The sequence below is a fragment of the Triplophysa dalaica genome, chromosome 14 (genome assembly GCF_015846415.1).
Source record: "Triplophysa dalaica isolate WHDGS20190420 chromosome 14, ASM1584641v1, whole genome shotgun sequence".
Taxonomy (NCBI): domain Eukaryota; kingdom Metazoa; phylum Chordata; class Actinopteri; order Cypriniformes; family Nemacheilidae; genus Triplophysa; species Triplophysa dalaica.
Genome location: NC_079555.1, coordinates 16,264,835 through 16,288,523, shown reverse-complemented (window position 1 = coordinate 16,288,523; position 23,689 = coordinate 16,264,835). Strand labels below are relative to the sequence as shown.

The following is a 23,689-nucleotide window of genomic DNA, read 5'->3' as shown; positions in this document are numbered from 1 at the left end:
TAAACAAAACGAAAGTAAGTAGAAAGAGGTTCTGAGTTTACCCTGTCATTTTGGCAATAGGTTGCATTATAGTGCCTCTACCTCTACCATAATTCACCAGATGGCCATTTGTCCACTTTTGCGATTCTGAAAGCGATCGTTAGTGAACTTCCCAGTAAACAATTTTTGGTTCCGGGAACGTTCTGGGAACGTTAGCGCATGGTTCCCAGAACGTTCCCGGAACAGATATTCTAACGTTCCCTGTTGGTTTTCCAGGAAAGTTTTTTTAACGTTATAAGAACGTTCCCTATAGGTTAGGGGAACGTCCCCATACCGTTCCCCTAACGTTACGGGAACGTTAGGGGAACGTTACGGGAACGTTCCCCTAACGTTACGTGAACGTTCCCCTAACGTTACGGGAACAGTCACCTAACGTTACGTGAACGTTCCCCTAACGTTACGGGAACAGTCACCTAACGTTACGGGAACAGTCCTCTAACGTTAGGGGAACGTTCCCCTAACCTTAATGTTATGATTAATGCAAATAAATCTGAAATCATGTGTTATAGCTTGTTTATTGCTTAAAGAACAAGAACCGGGGTTAAATCAATCAACATTTTTAAATTAAACTGCATAAACACCCTTGAACAACATACAAATAAAACAAATACAAAGAACATAACATTAACTTTAAAACATTAAACTAATAGCTAAAAATTTAATTTTAAAATGATAGTTTAATTACTATTTATTAAATGTAGAATGAGAAATATAATATAAACTACATGAAAAACCTTAAACAACATTCAAATAAAACAACTGGAGAATAATATCTTTAAGATGTTAAACTAATTGGTAATATGAAATTGTATACATAACATTAAAATTACTATTTATTAAATGTATAATGAGATATATATAGTCTACAATTAATTAAAATACAGAAGCAAGTCCACTATCTTCACTTCAGCATCATCTGAAAACAAAACAAAAAGGAAATGAATAAGACGAATCTTAAACACTATAGTTGAAGTGAATACTTATTATGTGAAATAGTTATTAATTGCAGTGTCTCCAATGAATAATGTTGATCGTTAATACTGCCTGCAATTAATTTACAAATCTTTTCTAAACCTATTGGCCCGTCTTATAAAAAGTTAGAGAGTTGATTGAATCATACTGATAATTTACAAATAACATTGTTTACCATTTCAAATGCCTGTGTGGGGCATATTTTAAAACTAGAGAAATTTCGTCCTCCACATCAGTTGCCCTCAGCTTCCTAAAGTTTTTTTGTGTTGCTCCTGTAAAATAGAATGACAATCTCTGATCAGATAAATACTCCCTTTATGTTCACACAGTAAAACAAAACTTTTTAATGACCCTAAAATGACACAAGTCAGGAAAAAAAACTTGCCTATTACTAAGTTACAAATTTGTAGGTCTTGGAAGGCCTTTTTATTTTTCTTTCCTTTCAGACTGTAGGCCCCCAAGACCTCATTTAGGGCAATCTTGCGCAACATTTTGCGGACCGCAGCACCAGGATTTAAGCCCCCAAGGGATCGAAGGTAGTTCATCTGTAATAAAATATGATAAATAATTAATGCAATGAAGAAATTTAATTAAAAAATTGAAGTGTGTTCAAAGACATTCATAAATATTGATCTATTTGTATTTTTTGATCATGTGAGTTCAAATTTGCTTATCAAGTCTTAACTGCCATACACTGCAATGCTAAATAATCAGATTATAGTAGAATCTGAAGAATATATACATCTGAAGGAAGCAGGGGATGAGAAGGAGAATAAGATGGAGAGAAGAACACATGTATTGATAACTCATTGTATCGGTACCTCAAAAGGGTTGTAGACTAACAGATTGTAAAAAGGAAACATTGTGTCCCAGTCCAGACCTGGTGCAGGTTAGCCATTTTTGGCCGGGAAATGGCAAACTGCTAAATTAAGAAACCACATACCTATCTTTCAACCCTATTTTTTATGTATTATACTTTGTAACAAGTTACAAGCTGGTAACTCTTTATTAAATCGACAGTGCATTGATTTTGTTCAAAATAAACAAAAAAGTAACAAGAAACAAATATCTTAAACAACATTCCCTGATGCTCAAGAAGTCAACACCATAAAGAATAATGTGCAAAAGTCTTACCCAACAAAACGTTTTAAGCCAGTTTTTTATATTTTGCTGTAGTGTGTCTATAGGAAATGTAAGTCTACATTTCCTAGCATTCATTTTGTTATTATTTTTGAAAATCCAGTGACGTTTCTGTATGTACAGGGAGTCTGACAACAATGAATGCTCCACACAGAAATGTAGAAGCTAATTGATAAATAATATTGATTTATGACATTTTTTTTATTAAGCATCCCCACTTTACAGATCACAGAAAAAAGTGCCCAAAACTTCATTGTACTGGATGTTTGCAGGTGCTCCTTCAAGTGTCTTTGAGACATTGTCACAGGGTTTAGTCTGTATCATTCTTTTCTCCTTCTTAATGTAATAAACAGACCAGATGATGACAAGACCACATCTCTGTGTGGACCATATCTATTATTTTCAGACTCTCGGTACACGTACAAAAAATCTCACTGATTTATCAAAAATAATGACAAAAGGATTGCTTGGAATGTAAACTTAAATTTCCTTAGGACACACTACAGCAAGATATAAATAACTTGCTTCAAACATTTTGTTGGTATGAAAATTCTATAATGTGCTTAAGACTTTTGATTTTTATTTGTGACAGAACTGACATGAACAAGCTGTGTGAATAAACAAATCAATCAACATCACAAAATTAGCTGCGAAAGTCCCCCAAAAAAACAGCAAATATAAAAGCAAATAAAAGCAAGACAGTTTATCTGCAAAACATGTTCATGCGCAGTACATGCTGGGAACCATGGATGAGCTTTGTTTTATGGTACCCAGCATGCATTGTGGTATAAAGTTTTTCATTTGTCTTGAACCATCGTTAAGAAGTGTTCATTGATTCTTGATGTCATTTAGTCTAAAGGATGCAGTAGTTTAAATCGTATATGTGCATAATGTGAAAAAATCATTTGGAATATGCTAACCACAACACATCTGGACTTTAAGCAATAGTTTTACAGGCCTAATATAATAAAAACAAAACAAAATAAAACATCACATACATAATTAGATAGTAAAAATGGATAGGATGGAATGAGGCTACCACATAATATTTGATGATTACGCTATCATCCATAATTAACAATCATTTCTTGGTATAACTAATGTGCCTAATAAACAGAGATGTGTATGGCAGAAATAGTGTTTGTGGAGTTGTTTAGTCCTCCTCTGCATGGTGAGATTTTGACAGATTGTATGTGTCTACCAGATATGTTGCAGTTGACTCTTAGTAGTCAGTTGTGGTTGGTTTTTTTCTGTACCTGTTCACATTTTCATCACTTATTGTGCCTGTTATCTCATTAACACAACACTACATAACTTTTACTCTTCCTACTTTGCGTACATATTAACACTATACAATGTTTTTACCAAAAAAATGCTGGTGTGTTTTTAACCCATGGCTGGATCAATGTTGCACAGAACACATGGTATTTATTATATTAACCCAAATGCGGAGTTGTTGTTACCCAACCGTGAGAACAAGCCAACATTTGGGTTGAAATAACCCAACCATGTGTTCAGTCCAATATTGACCCAGCCATGGGTTAAAAACACACAAGCATTTTTTAGATGGGGATTTATTTTAACAGTGATAAACAGTAAATATACAGTAAATATAAACTGTAAATTATCCATCTACTCAAAACAAGTTAATTTCCCTTCACATACAAGTGTATGTTCTTAGTGCTTATTTGGAAAACTTATATTAAGTCAAAACTGATCAGGATGTTGTATATTGATGTTGAATTAATTATTACTTTTTGTGTTTTTAATATTCAGAAAGATTTGTAAATCTTTGCCAAAGGTTCTGTTATCTGGGTTTTTGTGGAGTTCGATTATGCAGGCTGGGCTGCATATTGTTGCTGGATTTTGTTTGATTTAAATTATTGTGTACCTGTTCTTGCTAATGCAGCCATAATCTCTTGCTGTACTACAGAAAGTGATGTTTCTTTTTAAGTTATAACACATTTTAAGTAAATAATAATAATCATTTACTCACACTCTTATCATTTGAAAACTGTATGACTTTCTTTCTTATACAGAACACAAAAGTATATATAAAAAAATATTTTGAAGGATGTTAGTAACCAAACAATGGCCGTACCCATTCACTTCCAGTGTGTGGACACAAAACCAATGTCAAGTCAATGAATAATGGTTCCCAACATTCTTCAAAATAGCAAACATTTTTTGTGTTCCGTACAAAAAAGTCGTACAGGTTTGAAATGATAAGAGGGTAAGTAAATGAATAAGAATTTAGTATTTTGGGTGAACTATCACATAATTATATATATATTATGTTAAAAACGTTATCATTAAAAAAAACTTCCTATGTCGTACAGCAAGAGATGCATTAATGACAGGAGGGTGAGTAGGCCTAGTATTTGAAGTTTAATGTTATATTAAGAATTATTATTAGTAGACTATACAAAATAAGTTCAGGGCTTTGTTTTTTCCGATAAGGTTGTCTTTTAACGCACTACGAAGACTCTAAAGGTACACCTTAACTACAGGTTGTAACAACTCTCAATAAAATGGAAGGAAGGAGGCGGGAACCGGCAAACATTTAAACATTTAATAAATTAATATAACAGCCGGCGGCCCCTCACGGACGACCGCCGGCGAACAAAACATGAACATAAATATAAATACAAACATAACATAAGTTCGGGCCCGGTCCTCTCTCTTCGACGGTCCGGTCGCTCGTTCCTTTTATATTCTCCCATCTCCTACGTGATTCGAGGCCGGTGTGCGCACAGCTGGCGCTAATTCACAATTACTCACCGGACTCGAACCACGGTCTCGCCCCGCCTACTCTACTACATACCCCCATCACCCCTCACAGGCCGGGGGGTACCCCCGCGACTGTGCAAGCTCCCTCCCCCTCCCTCGGGGGGGGTGGGGTGGGGGGTATGCAGCGACGAGACGAGACAACGGAGACGGGAGCCCTCGGAGCGACCGGAAAGAGAGAGGGGAGAGAGGAAAAAAAAAAAAAATCCGGTTCCCCGACATGCTGCCGCTCGTTCCTTAACCAGCCGGAGTACTCTCCTTCGCGGTGCCTTGCGGTGGCCCTGGGGCTTCGGTGGACGGCTCGACCGTCCGCCCCCTGGCGGCCGGCGGTGGCTCCTCCTTTATCCGGGAGTCGGGGCGGGTTCCCCGTCCCCTGTTCCTCCCCCTTGGGCGGACGGACGCAGGCTCCGGCCTCTGGCAGGCGGTGGCTCACCCGGCACTTCCGCCCCCTGCTCATCCCCCTCGGGGGACGGACACAGGCTCCGGCCTCTGGCGGACGGCGGCAACCCCCCCGCTCCCACTTGGACGAAAGCCACCCCACCTCGACCCAGGGGCGCGGCAGCAAAGGTCGCCGTTCCACCGAAGTTTTGACGGTGGCCGCACTGTGCACTTCCGTTTCCCCAGAGCCACCGCTTCGGGCAGCCACTGGCGGACGCCCTTCGTCCGCGCTGCCCGAACTCTCCGGCACCGCGAGGCCACTCGGCGGCGAGGACTCTCCGACAGCATGTCTCTCCTTCCTCCCGGGTTTCGGCACCAATGTAATACGATTCAAGTATGGAAGGAAGGAGTCGGGAACCGGAAAACATTAAACAACTTTTAATATAAATAATAACAGCCGGCGGCCCCTCACGGACGACCGCCGGCGAACAAAACATAAACATAAATACCAATATAAATACAAACGTAAAACAAGTTCGGGCCCGGTCCTCTCTCTTCGACGGTCCGGTCGCTCGTTCCTTTTATGCTCCCATCTCCTACGTGATTCGAGCCCGGTGTGCGCACAGCTGGCGCTAATTCACAATTACTCACCGGACTCGAACCACGGTCTCGCCCCGCCTACTCTACTACACAGGTATTCTTTTTTTACTCTATAAAAGGACTGCTTTACTGCATTTTATAAAACGGTCAGTTCTGGTCCTTGATTCTGATAGGCTGAGCGGAGTTCTTAGCCGTTATAAAATACCCCAATACATAACGGCTGACCGCACCTCATAGCCTAAATATCATTTTATTTACTTTATTTAATGAAACCTTGCTAAGCATATGGAGTAACTGTTTTATAAAAGCAGTCCGCTTCGCGTCGTGCCTATACGCCCCTTAGCTGTTATAAAATGCACTGTAACCCACGGCTTCTTGGGGCTTATTACTTTAATGTGAGATAGCAGCATTCTTTATAAAGGAAGCACTTTACAATTAGTTGAAGTTGCATTTATAGGGTTAGGGTTATGTCTCTCACAGTGGACATGCACCTATGATGACAATTTCAGACCCCTCCATGATTTCTAAGTTGGAGGACATGCAAAATAGCAGGGTGTTCAAATACTTATTTTCCTCACTGTATTTATATATACATATATATTTACCATCTTTATTTGTTTGTCCTTGTGGGCAAGTTCAGAATCCAGCAGCTGAAGTTCTTCCACTGTCTGACACGGCCCATTGTGAAGAAGGTCCCCTCCATCCTCTACTACCATCACAGCTGTAGAAGCCAGCAATTGTCGCTGCATGGCCAGGATTTCTTGTTGGTTTTCAACAATGTCTTGCAACTTTTGCAAGACTTTTGTGCGATAGTCTGTAAAGCATTTAGAATAATATTGAATATGCTTTATTTTAATCTGGAAAATTAATAAACGGACTTACTCTTTGTTGCTGCTTCAGACGAAGACTGGGGCTCTTCTAAAAGGAGCTCTTTGGCAACTGTTGCAAAATAAAGCAATAAGCCCGAAGAAGCAGTGGGTTACTGTTTTTTTATAACGGCTTAGAACCAGGATCAAAATCAAGGACCAGCACTGACCCTTTTCTAAAAATATTTTTAAGTTTTAAAAGTATTAAAAGTGTTATTCAATTATTAGAGAGATACTCTAATTTTAATAGTCAATAAATACAAGAATGCAATCACATTTTGCACAACCTTGAAGATTGTAAGACACACTTTGCTGTGGGTACTTCTGCAGAGATTCTTCTGCTGTAGAAAAAATTACCAAATAAACTATTAAATGATGCCTTACTGATAAGGTTTCAGGTTATGAAAATTAAATAAGAAAATATATGCTTACAATTTACAGAACAACCACTTGAAATGTCATTGTTGTCTGTTAGAAGTCAAAACGCAAGAGAGAAAAAGAGAGTAATATACTGCATGTCTAGTACTAATACTTAAAAACATATTTTTATATTGTACGAACCCATGTCCAGAGGAGTCTTGGACAAGGGTGTGTCTGTAAATAAAAAACTGATAGAACATCAAGGCTGGAAAACAATTATGTATTATTTTTAATGCCACCAACTTACATTTAGGTGGAACAGGTTTGCATATACTTTTTTCTGACTTCTTCTTTGCTAAAACTCTACAATCATCTGAAAAAAAGAACAAATTGTGTTAAAATAAAGCTTAGAGCAGGTCTAGTCAACTCGGCTCCTGGAGGGCTGGTCTCCTGCGGAGTTTAGTTCCAACCCTAACCAAATTCAACTAACCAAGCTGATCAAAGTATTCAGGACTATTTGCAAATGATGAACAGGTGTGTTGGATAAGGGTTGGAACTAAACTATGCAGAATACATGCTCTCCACGATTGGGACCGACTAGCTCTAGCAAAGCGTTCACAAAAACAGTTCAAATTGTATCTTAAATCTAATTATGTCAAATCTAAATATCTGAAACAAAGTAGCAAAATACAATTTGTCCAAAGAAACTTGTCTATATGGAACAATGACATTCTTTCCTTTAATACATATTTTTTGTTTTTAATCACAATTGGTTAAAGGTTTTATTTTAGGGTTATTGAGGTGCCCAAAACGTCACAACTTAAATTTTGTTCATTAATTTGTTTTCTCAGAAACATCTCAGAATAAATGAATAGAGCTTTATGTGTGTAGTAGAGTAGGCGGGGCGAGACCGTGGTTCGAGTCCGGTGAGTAATTGTGGATGAGCGCCAGCTGTGCGCACATCGGCCTCGAATCGCGGTCTCGCCCCGCCTACTCTACTACAATGTGTATATGTGCTTCAAGGAAAAAATATATTTAAATAGCATTTAGTAAACTAGAGAATGAGTGACTTGTTTCAAACTGTTTATAGTTTTAAGAAATGTTTCAGTCTTTTGAAGAGTTGGAATAATGGTTTTGGAAGTGATTTGAATTGTTACCACTTGAGGAGGAATCTTTTTCTGACAGAAATCTCTTTGGCTTCTTCTGTGCCCTCTTTTTAGTTCTTGTGGTGTCCTCTGTTTCAATATTTGAAGTCTCCACAACACGGGAACATTTTTCTACAGCTGTGCTGTATGAGCCTAAAAAAATGTTGGGTCAAATATACCTTTTTAGCAATGCTCTTGACATTTAGTTTTAATCATTTTCATTGAAATTTGAGCAGGGATATTTTTTTTTACCTATAGATGAAGAAAATCTTGCTTTATGTATGTGTGAAAAGTGCATAGTGTTTAGATGGTATTTTATGGATACAATATGAAATTCCTCCATCCCCCTTGAATGTCAATCCCTTGATCTCTCCCTGCATTTCCCCATTCCCATTCCTAGCACTGGATATTATATATATCCTACAATGGAATTCCTTTACCTGTTTTCAGCCAAATTTTTTTTAACTGTAACTTCCTCCAGTTGATCCTGTCAGGTAAACTGCAGCCTTTCACAAGCTGCCGCACATTGGAAAAAGTCCAATAGCAGAATATTTTTCCCTGAAAAAGTAAATATAAAACACTGTAAATATATGCATAAGCTGTAAATTAAGTTAAAACAAAAAAACATTGATTGAAACAAAAACATACCTCTTTGCTCTCCTCCAACCATGAGGTGGGGACAATTTCGACCGAATTGTCGTCTGAAAATTCCACCACTGCATACTGTTTTGTGGCCATCTGTTAAAATGAAATTGGATTTCTCTGAGGATCAGTAGGCAGAGTTCATATCAAACAAAAGGCTAATACAAAACTATAAAAACAAAAACTGTTAATGATGATCTGGGTATTGCATAGTATTAAAAGTAACCAATGGTTCATGGCCTCCACGTAGTGCATTAAAACCCTTTAACGCACGACAAGTCTTGAATCATCCCTTACATGTTATGGGCTATATGTAAACATCTGTTCTGTGAAATAATTGAAAGTTATGTGAAAAGTTAAGGGCAACGTTAATCAAAATATTCTGGTGCTGTTTACGTTTCTTTCATTCATATTTTTCATATTTTAATATGAAATTTAATATTTAGTAACTGTTTTTTAAAAGCAATAACATACTTGAGGCTAGTACTTTATCGTAAATAAGTTACTTATTCACACTTAACCTCTCGTACCTTATTACTTACTTATTAAATTACACTGAATACTGGATTCTTAGCCAGAATGTCTGCATTTAAATAAAAAAATTAGCTACTAAAATGTTTTAAATCAATTTTTCATGTTCAATAACTTATGAGGTAAGTGTGTAACAGAGATAATGTACAATCATACGTTTATTGTGAAATAAAATCCTTCAGTGTGATACAAGCCTGGTGACACTGTCAGAGTTTATTGTGCGATAACAAGTTCCGGACTGTACTAGAATGTTTAAAATCTTATTTGAATAACCTTAATGTCTGTCCTTGCTGTCAATGATGTCCTTAAATGTGATGCCTATAGACTGTCCCAGTGGAGAGAGAGAGAGAGGTAGAGAGATTCTTCCTGTGCTCAGTGTTCATGCAGGACTGCCAAGAAAATCAACTCCTGGCCTTTTTCTATCATTATGGCCATTCTTGTCAGCTTGCGTTCTGGTATGAGCTTCATCACTGAATATCTTCTTTGGACTTTTAAACATCCAAGTGTTCTTGAGTCTACTGGATCTCTGAAAAGTGGTTCAGATCTTTCAAAACATCTGCACATCAGCAACGGAGTACCTGAATCATCCGATTCATTTCTCTCTTCAATGGCCTCACAGCACTTTCCTTCAGCAAGAATAAATGCATTATTTGGCCTTTTGGTTTTCGACCTGGAGGTCACCACAGAGAGAGGAGAAGTGGACATCTCTGTGAGACGTTTGGCCAATTGAACAAGGGGCTGCTTTCCAGACCTTACAAGCCGTTTTAGCTTACCGAGATAATTCTCGAATGGGAATGCACTGCATGCATCAAGGCTGCCAAAAGCCATTGCCTCTTCCGATAGATGTACCATTGAATGGATGTTGTACACAAGAAAGTGGTCGCCATACAGTTCTTTTGTTTTCGCAATGAAGTATTGCATTAGCTCTTTGCTGTATCTGTTGTGTTCCCTTGCCAATGTTGGACAAAGCAGAAGACTCAAGGCAACACTGAATGCCATGAAATGGTCGTAAAGATGGTCACTCAAAATGCCCTTCAGCACGATCTTGCCTGTATAAACAGCAAACTGGCGCAGTTCTGTTGCCTTCCACCTATCAATGTCCTCTAGATTCCGAGGTTTTCTGACAAAACAGTTTGGAATGGCGCTTCTGAGTGACAGCAGCCTTTGCGTCACCTCATTTATTTGCCCCGCAGACAGTCTTACTTTTCTGTCTCCTCTAACCCACTCTGTGATTAGCTTCTTCATAACACCCAGGCAGGCTTGGTGCATGTAGTCAATTGGAAATTGTTGTATCATATCCAACGGGAGCCTCAAAAAGGGAGACACTGGCGCAGTCTGATTTTCCTGACGTATGGCCATTTCAGCACGAAATGCTTCATTGGTGCGCAGAGTGAGATTGTCTACCTCTGGGTAAGTTACTCGCCCAGAGATCCATGTGCCTTTCTGAGTGCATTTGTCACATCCAAAATACCCAGAATACTGCTTGATCTTCTTCACCATTGCTCTTGCTGGTGCATCACACACAAAGCATCTGATCCTAATATTTTTTCCATCTAGACCATTGTCAAGGAGCTCTTGGATGTCATTAATGGCTTCCTCAGCAAATTCCAGATCTTTTGGTTTGGTGGGACCAAGTGTCAGTGTGACAGGAAAAACACTTATGGGGTTTAGGTGAATAGCACAGAGGATGGGCCAAAGATGTGTCCTGCTGCTTTTAAAAATGGGTAGGCCATCAATATTAAATGATAGCTCCAGTGTACTCACTCGTTCAATCATCTCTGTCGGATAACGTTTTAACTGGTCACTAAGGCTCTCTCTTAAATTAAAATGAACACACTCCATTCCTGACTTTTGTGATGATGTAACAGTCCTTGGAGTTTTCAGCAATGTCCTTGCTGTGGATGGGAGCTCTGGGTGTCCATTTCTTTTAAGTCCTTTCAGGAGATCATCTAAAGCATTATGCGTGATGTTGTGCTTTATTGACCATTCTTGCAGAAATGTTGGGAGTGAAGTTGAGGCCATTTCATTTACACTCTCAGTTTCCTCATTGAGCGCATTGTTCACAGTCTCATGTCCAGAACTGCAACTCCCAATGAAACCAACATCAACAGTACCAACAGAACTTGAGATGTCGTCATCAATGTCCATTCTTTCAGCATATCCTTCTTGAGGTGTTAATGGATGATCTAATCGTTCCTTCTCCACAGGACCTTCATCCAATGATCTTCGTGCATATTTCCACTGCCTTGTGTATCGCTGCCTCTTAGATTTGGAATCCATTCTAAAGCCAATATACTGGACATGAAAAATGTTGTCATAACATATTTCACAATAATTCATTTAACATCAGTCATAAATTCATAATTTGGAATGCTGCCCTTAAATTGCCTTTTTAACAAAAAAGGACACTTGGCAGATTATTGCTGACCAAAAAAGTAGTTATAGTAGTAAAAAAAAGTGATTTACAGTTTGTCATCATTAGAATACAATTTAATAGTAAAAGATTCAAGTAAACTTAAATGTTCCACTGATGGAACAGGTTAATGTGCAAGGTATACATTCTGTTGTGTGTTCCCTGCGCTGGAAATCACAGCCTTTTGTATTGTTGAAGTACAGGAACACTTTAGGAATATTATTGGTAGCGCACTGATGATGTGATGGAGGAAAATGTTGTACTATGATCTAAATATTTTTACACACCAGCGGAAGACAAGTATCTCTACCTTAGTGACACTGCTTGTTTCTCAATGTTATACAAATAAAGTAAGCTACTTTTCTTTGTTTGTATATTGTATGATGAATCCGTATTTCAATAACCTGTTACACGTCAACCCAGCCCAGCAGGTGGCGATATGCCCGTATTTGTGCGAATCGTTTATAAACCAGAAGAAGAATCTTGTTCACCAAGATGCATGAGCTCAGCTGTGCACAAAGCCACAAAGCACATGATTTGGAGTCATTTGGCGTTTTTGATGTGTTGTTAAAGGTAAGCGTTTATTATTATTAGTATGTTAGTTTGAATTTGTTTTTGAAATGCTCTTTCCGTAGGTTCTTTCACATTGTGTAGTCGGTAGAGTGTGAAAGTTTGGTAAACTGCATTGCCACCTGATACGACAACTTTTTACCCTATTGTAAGTTATAAGTTTTAAAGAATAAAACGTTTTTGTTGTTGCCAGAGCTTTATCAGAGTTGCATAAATCCTAACATGCGCTCGCCTCCACGTCCTCATTTTACTGTAAACCACGACAACGTAACGTTACAGTATTTCGAATTGTTTTGATCCACAACAAACATGGCTCTGATAATGCAGAAATGGGAATGGGATTTAATCCCAGTTTGAATGACATTTACGTGCCTGTACACCGCAACATACAATGTTCAGAAAGAAATGACGATTCAGTCAGTTTGTAAGAACTTGACTGGTAAGCATTTACCCAAGTCTTAAACCCAGATGAACACCTTTAATGTGACTTTAAATTAAGACTCCGAGCCAAAAACTCATCACTTCACATCAATGACTTGTATACATTGCTCCAGTCATTTTAGAACAGAATAGAGCTTCTTACAAAACTGTCGCAACAGAGATGGAAACAAAATTCTTTAAAATGGAATTGCAGATAGAAATGCAATCTTGAACAGTTTCCGAAGTGTCTTTCCTGTTCTAAAATGACTTTACCACTATGTACAAGTCAGTGATGTGAAGTGATGAGTTTTTGGCTCAAATTTGGCATTTAAAGTCACACCAAAGGTGTTCATCTGGGTTTAAGACTTGGATTTATGCAGACCAGTCAAGTTCTTACACCCTGACTGAATCAGTCATTTCTTTCTGAACCTCGCCCTATACACAGAGAGGTATTGTCATGTTGGAAAAGAAAAGGGCACTCCCAAAACTCTTGCTATAAAATTAGAAGCACTCAATTCCATAGAATATCATTATATGCTGTAACGTTAAGATTGTTACCCACAGAAATGCCTTAAGTAGTCAAACCTGTTCATTAGGAGGGGGCGACCCAAAACCTTTGGCAATATAATGTATATGAGTAATGCTTCATTTAGCTGTTTTATTTTTTTTATTGAGGCTGTATACCATTAGTTTATGTAGAGCTTGTTTTAAGCCACCACAGTGTTATTTAAAACAATAATGAAATATCCTTTCATCAGACTTTCATTTCAGGAAACTCTGTTTGAACCACAAAGTGTATGAACTTACACTCTACAACAAGGCCTTGCCCCTTGTCGTCTTCAGTGGGAAAACGTTGGTGTCGTCTGAAATAAAAATGGAGAAAATGTTCTTGGTATCTTAGTTTTTTTTTTTTGACTTTGAAACCTTTTTATGCATCCCTGAAACAAGTGAGTGTTTCACAATATTTTTAATTCTTCTTTTGTTTTTGCTTTAATTTTCAAGTGCTTGGAGACTTTCTGTCTGTTGTCTGATGGTGGTCTATAATTGCAATTGAATATAACGTCAACTGGTAAGTTAACATCATTTAAAGTAGCGCAGGTTAACTTTAGTTTAGTTAAGACTATTTTGTTAGTTTAGTGTTAGGTAAACAGTGAAACATAAAAAAAAATTAAACAGTTTTTTGTTACATGTGAGCTCAATGAATGAATGAATGCCTTAATAAATGAATTATTATTTTAAAATACTAATATTTCATGTCTGTTTTGATGGATATGGAAATCAGAAATGTTACAGAATCAAAGCTAGAATTTTTGTCACCAAACAACAAAACATTATGAAAAACTACATAAATGATCTCTCAAATTACCCAGCGTGACACGCACATAACAGTTTGTGATTAGATAAATTTAGGCAGGTAAATGCCTGGCAATGTTATTATAAATTAAATCAAATAGGAGCTTGTGAATTAAACAGTCAAATCTGAATAAATCCCCAGCATCAAAAGCAAAATCAGCAGTGTTAAGTGAACACACCTGCTGTACTGTATACAGTTGAGGTCAAAAGTTGACACACATTTTGCAGTATCTGGAAATCTTTGCACATTTTAGAAAAAAGTTTACACGGGACAATCAAGAAACCCAAACCCAACTATTACAAAAGATACAAACTTTCAGAGATGCTCAAGAAGGTAACAATACATTTAACATCAGATGGGTTTAAACCCTTTAAACCTAAAAACTAGTGTCTATTGTTTATTATTTTGTTATATGTGAAGCATGTCTAAATTTTGTTGCTTCTGGAGGGTGTTGATAAATTATAAATGTTATTTTAACAAAATAATAAAAATGAAAGCTGGTCACCTAAGTTTATACCTACCTGGTTTTTAATTGTATGGTGTTGATTTCTTGAGCATCAGCGAATGTTTGTATCTTTTGTAATAGTTGTGTATGAGTCAGTTTTCCTCGGTGAAAAAAGATAAATCTCTATTATACAGTTACTGGTAAACAGGATTCAAATACGCAGAATACTGGCACTAATTGTTTAGGTAACATCATACAGTGTGTATCAATCATGTGTATGTAAACTTTTGAATGGGTTTATTTTTGTAAAATGTGTTTTTTGTAAAGTTAGTTATTCTGTGATGTTGACTAAATGCAAACATATTTTATGTAAAATAACATGTTCAGGACAGTACATGATAAAAAAAATGTTATTTTCAAAATGCCTCTTGTCATTCCTAAATTTGCAACATTTTCCAGTATGTAAACTTTTAACCTCAACTGTATACAAGTCTCAGGCTCCGTAAGTAACACTGAAGCAGAGTTGGATAGCCTTTGTCTTAAGTCTCTTAACAGCAGGAAACAATCATCATGTGTTAAGTTAATGCTATTGACCTAAATTTGATTTAATTGCCAATATACTTACTATGCCAATGAAGTTCTGTAAGGGGTACTTAAAAGTTTATTTAGGTGCTGTTGAAACCAGAAAAAGAGCAAACATGACAAAATATGAGTTTGAGATTCAGGGATTACTGACTAAATATGTTTTGATAAACATGTCAAGCTAGCAATGCAGAATGCTTTGTTTGCTTATTAACAAAAAACTGTCTCCCTTAGGATATTACTGATAACTTTTTTGCTGCATGACATTCCTATAACTGGGTGTCTGACAGTCACGCAAAACATATACTTACAAAAAGCCAAAGACGCTTTGTGAATGGGCTCTTAAGAGAGCCTTTGGTGCATACAGGTATCTGTGGACACAATAAGAGAGAGCAAACATAACTCAATATGAGTGAGATGTGTCTGTTCGAGATCCAGTTTCATCAGTTGTTACTATCAAAAGGGTACGTAAATATGACAGAATTTTCATTTTGCGGTGAACTATTACTTTTATAAAAAATTATGTCTCCCTTGAGTCCCTTAGGATATAACTGATAACTATCTTGCTGAATGACATTGCTTTTACTGATTTAAACCCAAATACAGAGAAGGGTGTCTGACAGTCATGCAAAACATATACTTACAAAAAAGTCAAAGACGTACTGTGAAAGGGCTCCTAAAAGAGCCTTTGGGGTATAGGTAGCTGCTGTTGACACACAAAAAAAAGAGCAAACATGACTAAATACCATGACTTAAAATATGTTATGTGGAACATGGGAAACAAGATATGCAGAGTAACTGCTAGGTTTGTTACTTACAACAATCAGATGCCAATTGACTCTGGAAAAAAGAATAATTATTTTAATTAAATTCACAGATTTATATGATTTAGGAGTTGCAATATGTATGTGCTCCAACAATTGGAAGCATATTGAAACAGGCCCAGGATTGGGAAAAACTGGGATAAAGTATACATCTGTTAAGTATGTTTATTTTAATATTTATGGCTGTTTAACACATGCTGTGGTTTCACCAGATCTGCGAAAACTAACAGCTCACTTTTACTGTTCCATCAGCCAATGAGACGAGTTTTTGTAGGAGAGACACGTCTAGCCCCACCCAGTTATGCATTCCACGAGCGCAGAAAATCAAAGTGAGCCACGGTATTTGTGAGTGCGCGTCCAGTTTTGTACAAGATAAAGTGCCGTGATTGAGGAGAGGTTGTCAAGTCCGTCTATAAGCACTTGACGTGTGCGAAGGTCTCTTGCTCGAAGCCAAGTCTGTGAAGCGACGCTTTTCAGACAAAATTGTTTATATCTTTTCAAGTAACGTCACCATGTTAGGTGTAACTATGGAACGAATTGTTTTCTGTTCATCCGTGCGAATTTGCCCCATTACCACAATGTGACGTTAACGGAAAGAGCGAGTGACTAGAATAAATCGGAAGCCGTGGGACAGATGTTGTAGCTTAATGTTACATGTACATGAAAGGGAGTTCACTTCATGATAAGTTAGTTCAGTGGGTTTCATGTGAAAGTGGCAGTTGTTTAATTTGAAGTAGTGAAATAGATCTTCTTCTTCCTACTGCACTAGGTAAACTAGATTTTTTCAGATTTTTAAGCACAACGTTATTTACATTTAGGTTTATACGTTTAGCTTAAATACATTGACCAGTAAAGTAAAAATAATTTCCTCAGGAAAGCGGTCAGTGATTCCTATTAGAGTGGAATATGCAGCTATGCGCGCACACGTATATGCCCTCAGTCATGTTTCGCGTTTCCGCGAGTAGTTTAATTGTTGTGAGAGAACTTTGTCTATTTCGTCTTTGAAAACACATTTTAGTGTAAAGGGTTAAGTAATACTTTTGCGGTATTGGGATACTTGAAAGTTTTGTGACACGAAATTCCTCTATGTGCCAGTATTAGTTTTACAACTTAGATTTTCTTAACTTTGTCTTAGTTTTAAATGTCATTTGCAAAGACACTTAAAACGTAAAAGCTCACTACAAATGTATTTTGTATAGGCTGATTAATTAAAAAAAGTATTTTACCTCAGGATAACTGACGGACCGCAGGTTCCTCTCAGAAGGTAGTCGCTCTGTGCGCGCGATGGGTAAAGACCTCGACCTATAGGCTGCCCGCATTCAGGGTTCGCGCGCCGCACGCGAGCAAAATATAACTTTTGACAGTTTTTTTTTTCGTTGGCTTATTTTCGTTTTTCTAAGAAAATAATGTGCATTTATATAATAACATGTCTCAATAAATTATGAATATAAAAAATATTATTTTAAATATAATTGTGCAATATGGTAATTGGAATCTGAAAGCGAGTCGGCAAACACTTGTTTTTTTTGCGATTGAATGCCAATAACAGACTATTGTGCAGACTATTATTTATGCAGTTATTAGCTAGTACTAGCTGCCCTTAAATGCTTAATGTGTCCATCTAAACGAGAATTTTGTATAACTACCTCTAGAATGCATATTTATTAAAAATCATCTATTTGTTTGCCATAAGTTAAAAGCAGTTCTTATACCCTAAAAAGAGCTATAATAACTGTTTATTAAGGTTGTTATTTATTTTAATACTTAATAACAACGTTAATCATAAGCTTAGTCCTTTGTATGTAAATTATGTGTTAGAGGTGTAACACATTTTCATTCTTTTTCTTTAATTTTTCTTTAGGAAAAGTGGATGCCAGTCCCTGTTTGTTCGGTCTATAATTCAACAAACCAAGGATAAGACATCTCATGTGTCACCCATAAGCCGATGGATGAAAAAGTGTTTTAAAGGTGTAGTTGAGAGGTAAGCATGATTTGTATGATGTGCGGAAAGGTTGTTTTATATCATAGTCATTGGAGGGTTTGTAAGTAAATAGTTACATCTTTCAAAATTGTATCCATGTTTCCCCAGACCTATAGCGTTTTATAACAAGTGGACAAGTCTTAAGGAAATCTGTATAGATTAAAATTTAACAGCTATGATAACTTTAATATTTGCCACACATGTAAGCCAAGTGACAGGTTCAGCCACACAGAATACATTTTAGTGTAATTGTAGTAGTATTGATTTGTCCATTAAAACTAAAGGTATTACCTGAACATAAACATTTTTTACAATATATATAAATATATATAGTGGGTATAGAAAGTATCCAGACCCCCTCAAGTTTTTCACTGTTTGTTATATTGAAGCAATTTGCTGAAATCATTTAAGTTCATTTTTTGTCCCTCATTAATGTACACAGCACTCAATATTGACAGAAAAACACAGAATTGTTGACATTTTTGCAGATTTATTAAAAAAGAAAAACTGAAATATCACATGGTCGTACGTATTCAGACCCTTTGCTCAGTATTTAGTAGAAGCACCCTTTTGATTTAATACAGCCATGAGTCTTTTGGGGAAAGATGCAACAAGGATCTGGGGATCCTCTGCTATTCCTCCTAGCAGATCCTCTCCAGTTCTGTCAGGTTGGATGGTAAACATTGGTGGACAGCCATTTTTTGGTCTCTCCAGGGATGCTCTATTGGGTTTAAGTCAGGGCTCTGGCTGGGCCATTCAAGAACAGTCACGGAGTTGTTGTGAAGCCACTCCTTCATTATTTCAGCTGTGTGCTTAGAGTCATTGTCTTGTTGGAAGTTAAACCAGCGACCCAGTCTGAGGTCCCGAGCACTCTGGAGAGTTTTTCGTCCAGGATATCCCTGCACTTGGCCGCATTCATCTTTCCCTCGATTGCAACCAGTCGTCCTGTCCCTGCAGCTGAAAAAACACCCCCACAGCATGATGCTGCCACCACCCTGCTTCACTGTAGGGACTGTATTGGACAGGTGATGAGCAGTGCCTGCTTTTCTACACACATACGGCTTAGAATTAAGGCCACAAAGTTCTATCTTGGTTGCATCAGACCAGAGAATCTTATTTGTCACCATCTTTGAGTCCTTCAGTTGTTTTTTAGCAAACTCCATGCGGGATTTCATGTGTCTTGCACTGACAAGAGGGTTCCGTCGGGCCACTCTGCCATAAAGCCCCGACTGGTGGAGGGCTGCAGTGATGGTTGACTTTCTACAACTTTCTCCCATCTTCCGAATGCATCTCTGTAGCTCAGCCACAGTGATCTTTGGGTTCTTCTTTACCTCTCTCACCAAGGCTCTTCTGCCCCGATAGCTCCGTTTGGCTGGACGGCCAGCTCTAGGAAGGGTTCTGGTCGTCTCAAACGTCTTCCATTTAAGGATTATGGAGGACACTGTGCTCTTAAAAACCTTAAGTGCGGCAGATTTTTTGTAACGTTGGCCAGATCTGTGCCTTGCCACAATTCTGTCTCTGAGCACTTTAGGCAGTTCCTTTGACCTCATGATTCTCATTTGCTGTATCATGCACTGTGAGCTGTAAGGTCTTATATAGACAGGGGTGTGGCTTTCCTAATCAAGTCCATTCAGTATAATCAAACACAGCTGGACTCAAATGAAGGTGTAGAACCATCTCAAGGATGATCATAAGAAATGGACAGCACCTGAGTTAAATAAATGAGTGTCACAGCAAAGGGTCTGAATACTTAGGACCATGTGATATTTCAGTTTTTCTTTTTTAATAAATCTGCAAAAATGTCAACAATTCTGTGTTTTTCTGTCAATATGGGGTGCTGTGTGTACATTAATGAGGAAAACAAATGAACTTAAATGATTTTAGCAAATGGCTGCAATATAACAAAGAGTGAAACATTTAAGGGGGTCTGAATACTTTCGGTACCCACTGTGTATATATATATATGAGTTTTTAAATGTCTTGCCTGTTCTCCATCTTTTTTTCTAGTCAAATGACTCATGCAACTCAATCCAATAACCTCCTAAGAAAGAAGACGCTGTTCGGTCTTGTAATTTGCATTATGTGGCTTCCACAGATTGAGTCTACGAAGAATTTGTAATCTCCATCAACTGAATAGCCACTTGAATAAGCGTCCGCTGTCGTGACTTTGTGAGCTCTGGAAGAAAATTCTCAAACAGGTGTGTGCTGCCTGCAAGGTCTGGTGGTAAATGCACAATAGGCTGGATTTTGTACATCATGAAGTATGTGGTATTTGCTTAGCAGACGTTCACACTTTAGTCCAGACCGGTTGGTCAGTATTCACTTCAGCATGGTCCTAGCAGTGTAGAAAGAGTGAACTAGCACAGGTTAGTAGGTTTTCTCCTGTCAGTGTCACCTCAAATTAATTTTAAACCTTTAGAAAAGTATAATTGATTATTGAGCTTTGTCCTTGTATTCTCATTTTAAACATGGCCTGGTGCATGTAGGCAATTGGGAATTGCACTATACATTGGAAACCTTCATGATACATTAAACGAGTTAACCACTATAGAAAGGTTCAAAGAGGGTGGAAGAAAGGAGACGGGAACCGGCAAACATTTAATCAAATAATAACAAAGTAAAAGACAGCCGGCCGCCCCTCACAGACGACTGCCGACGAAATAACATAAAAACAAATACAAACGTAAAACATGTTCGGGCCCAGTCCTCTCTCCTCGACGGTCCGGTCGCTCGTTCTCTTTATGCTCCCGATCTGGCGCTCATTAACAGTTACTCACTGGTCTCGAACCCGGGTTCCGCCCCGCCTACTCCACTACAACCACAACTACAATAGTTCTTTCATATGCCCTTTAGTGTTTGTTTACCTCAACCATAGTACATTTTAATTCATTGTATAATTGGATTCTGTATGCATTGATTAAAAGTAATAATAGTTATTTTACCACATTTATCAGTTGCAGTTCGCTTTATCCATATATTAGAGCATTTCCATCATAACTTTTCTAAATCTTTTTGTGATGTATACAAAATATTTTAATCATATTAATTGTATAGCTTGACAAGCTATAGTATAATTTGTCAATATTGTTATTGGCTTATTTTCTTTTTATGTTGTTCAAATATTGTCATGTGGCATTTGATTATTTAAAGAATAATCTACGGTAGAACATTCATCTTTCTCTGCCGTCTCCAGTCATTTAGTCATGGCAAGATGAAAGTGAAAAAGTGAAAGTGACCTGTTTGTCAGATATGGTGACCCATATCCGAAATATACCTCTGCTTTTAACCCATCCAGAGAGTAGTGAACACACGCACAGCAAGTGGTGAACACACATACACCCAGAGCAGTGGGCAGCTATCGCTGCAGCGCCCGGGGAGCAAGTAGGGGTTAGGTGCCTTGCTCAAGGACACCTCAATCGTTACCCGCCTGACCTGAGGATCGAACCGGCAATCAAAATGTGGAATCACACTCTTCTTAAAGCCACAAAGTTTTGCCTGGCTGTCAGTGCAGCCAAGAAAAGCATTTGTTGTTCCCGAGTTTTGTAATTACATTCTAACAATCTTGCCTGTAGCAAACAGTATTGCAATAAAACCCTTGTTTATAAACAATACATATACTGTTATTGTCGGAGCCAGCCAGTCAATTCTGCAGTACAACTTCTGCCAGTATCACCCAAAACCTTTACAGCACTATCCCCAGGAAAAGTGTATACCACTCAGCATTAATGCAGTGGTTGATTGCAAGCATGTATTTGTGGGAACTCTTAATAATAAAGGAAATCAAATTGATTGCTTAAAATATGATTGCTGTTTCCATACTCTTTCCCCTCTATTAAAATTGCACTGAGAACTAACAGTTGCAATGAAAATCCTTGTTTTTTTTTTGTAAACACATTACACATGTTTCAATTTGCATATATTTTTTATTTGAAATGTAGATGCGTTCTAGAACAAAACTTATGTGACATTTAATCATGTTGACAGTGTAACATGCAGTGACAGTGTCCCCCTGTATCATAATGCTATATATTATGATATAATTCATAGAGTCATTCCTATAACCAATGTATAAGTACATATATATGATCAGGAATAACGCTTATTGTTGCTGCTATTAATCTACTTTTATTTTTGCAGGTGTTTATCTGTTAGGATCAAGTGTTTCCCCAATTTCAGCATAATTGAAATGGACACACTCCATCCCTGACAAGCAATGTTTTAATTGTCTTTCAACAATTCCCGTGATGTTGGGAGTGCTTGATGTGCTTTTAGTCCCTCTGGGGGATCAGTGAGTAAAGGTTTTGAGAATAAGTGCTTTATTTTCATGTCAGATGATGTCGTCATGCTGGCCCCATCAGACCAGGACCTTCAACATGCACTGGGACGGTTTGCAGCCGAGTGTGAAGCGGCTGGGATGAGAATCAGCACCTCCAAATCTAAGGCCATGGTTCTCAGTCGGAAAAGGGTGGCTTGCCCACTTCAGGTAGGTGGAGAGTTCCTGCCTCAAGTGGAGGAGTTCAAGTATCTGGGGGTCTTGTTCACGAGTGAGGGAAGGATGGAACAGGAGATTGACAGACGGATCGGCGCTGCTTCTGCAGTAATGCGGTCGCTGTACGGAGCTGAGCCGCAAGGCGAAGCTCTCGATTTACCGGTCAATCTACGTTCCTTATCTCACCTATGGTCATGAGCTGTGGGTCATGACAGAAAGGACAAGATCCCGGATACAGGCGGCCAAAATGAGCTTTCTCCGCACGGTGGCCAGGCGATCCCTTAGAGAAGCTCGGTCACTCGGGAGGAGCTCAGAGTAGATCCGCTGCTCCTCCACATCGAGAGGGGCCAGATGAGGTGGCTCGGGCATCTTTTCCGGATGCCCCCTGGACGCCTAGGGAAGACCTAGGACACGCTGTAGGGACTATGTCTCCCGGCTGGACTGGGAACCCCTCGCTGTCCCCCCGGAAGAGCTGGAGGAAGTGTCTAGGGTGAGGGAAGTCTGGGCATCCCTGCTTAGACTGCTGCCCCCGCGACCCGGACGCCGGATAAGCGGAAGAAGATGGATGGATGGATGGATGCTTTATTTTCCCTGTATTGATTCTGCATAAACTTATTATTTGCCCAGTCATTTCTCTTGTTCCATATGTATGATTTATTCCCAATTTAATAAAACTGTTAAAGCCTCTTGTAATTTTAGTGATGTGTAATTTACTGTTTGTTTAGGCTTGCCTGAAAGCTGATAGGCCAGCAATGTCTAATTTCAGCAATCTCAGTAATAGTAAACCAAAAAAATATCTAAAAATCATCTACTGCCTATTTTTCCAGTAAGCGGAGTACAGAAGTGTTAGCCTCTATATGTTGTCACTAGTGTAGTGTCTAGTCCCCCTGTCTTTCAGAGACATTGCAGTATTCTGTACTGTCTTACAATAACTGAACTCATGTTACAATTATCAGATGCCAAAATCCATGATTCAACACCGTAAAACTGTCAATAACTATCGAAAATTCATTCTACAAACACTGTGATGCCACACATTGGATTTATACGATTGTGAAATGATAAGGTGCCCATAATTGCTCCTTGAAAGTAAAATTGGTTTTAGTTATATTATATTAGTATCTATTATATTCTATTATATTACAATCTTA

At 38.1% G+C, this 23,689-nt stretch overlaps 1 protein-coding gene and 1 long non-coding RNA gene across 13 annotated transcripts; one reads left to right on the top strand and one right to left on the bottom strand.

Annotated features, from left to right (window-relative positions):
- Positions 1–818: 818 nt before the first annotated feature.
- LOC130435811 (uncharacterized) lies at positions 819–17,332 on the bottom strand. 8 transcript variants are annotated; one of them, XM_056766661.1, is made up of 18 exons: positions 17,295–17,332; positions 16,063–16,084; positions 15,889–15,950; positions 15,556–15,615; positions 15,288–15,334; positions 13,671–13,726; positions 8,936–9,025; positions 8,728–8,845; positions 8,300–8,440; positions 7,450–7,515; positions 7,344–7,376; positions 7,215–7,250; positions 7,058–7,123; positions 6,799–6,855; positions 6,522–6,730; positions 1,397–1,556; positions 1,187–1,283; positions 819–955 (listed from the first exon to the last, which is right to left on the bottom strand). In XM_056766661.1, coding segments are annotated over exons 7-18 (1,074 nt in total). In that variant the 5' UTR covers positions 13,671–13,726; positions 15,288–15,334; positions 15,556–15,615; positions 15,889–15,950; positions 16,063–16,084; positions 17,295–17,332; the 3' UTR covers positions 819–954. The 8 variants fall into 8 exon arrangements, 4 of the variants coding, with proteins under 4 accessions (XP_056622639.1, XP_056622642.1, XP_056622640.1 ...); XM_056766664.1 differs by having other exon boundaries at positions 7,070–7,123; XM_056766662.1 differs by lacking the exon at positions 15,288–15,334.
- On the top strand, positions 12,330–23,689 carry LOC130435812 (uncharacterized). Of its 5 annotated transcripts, none has more exons than XR_008908858.1 (6): positions 12,335–12,446; positions 13,622–13,755; positions 13,866–13,932; positions 17,930–18,049; positions 20,145–20,247; positions 22,187–23,688. It is a non-coding gene; the product is annotated as an uncharacterized LOC130435812 (long non-coding RNA). The 5 variants fall into 5 exon arrangements; XR_008908860.1 differs by having other exon boundaries at positions 20,057–20,247; XR_008908859.1 differs by having other exon boundaries at positions 12,330–12,446; positions 13,635–13,755; positions 20,145–23,689.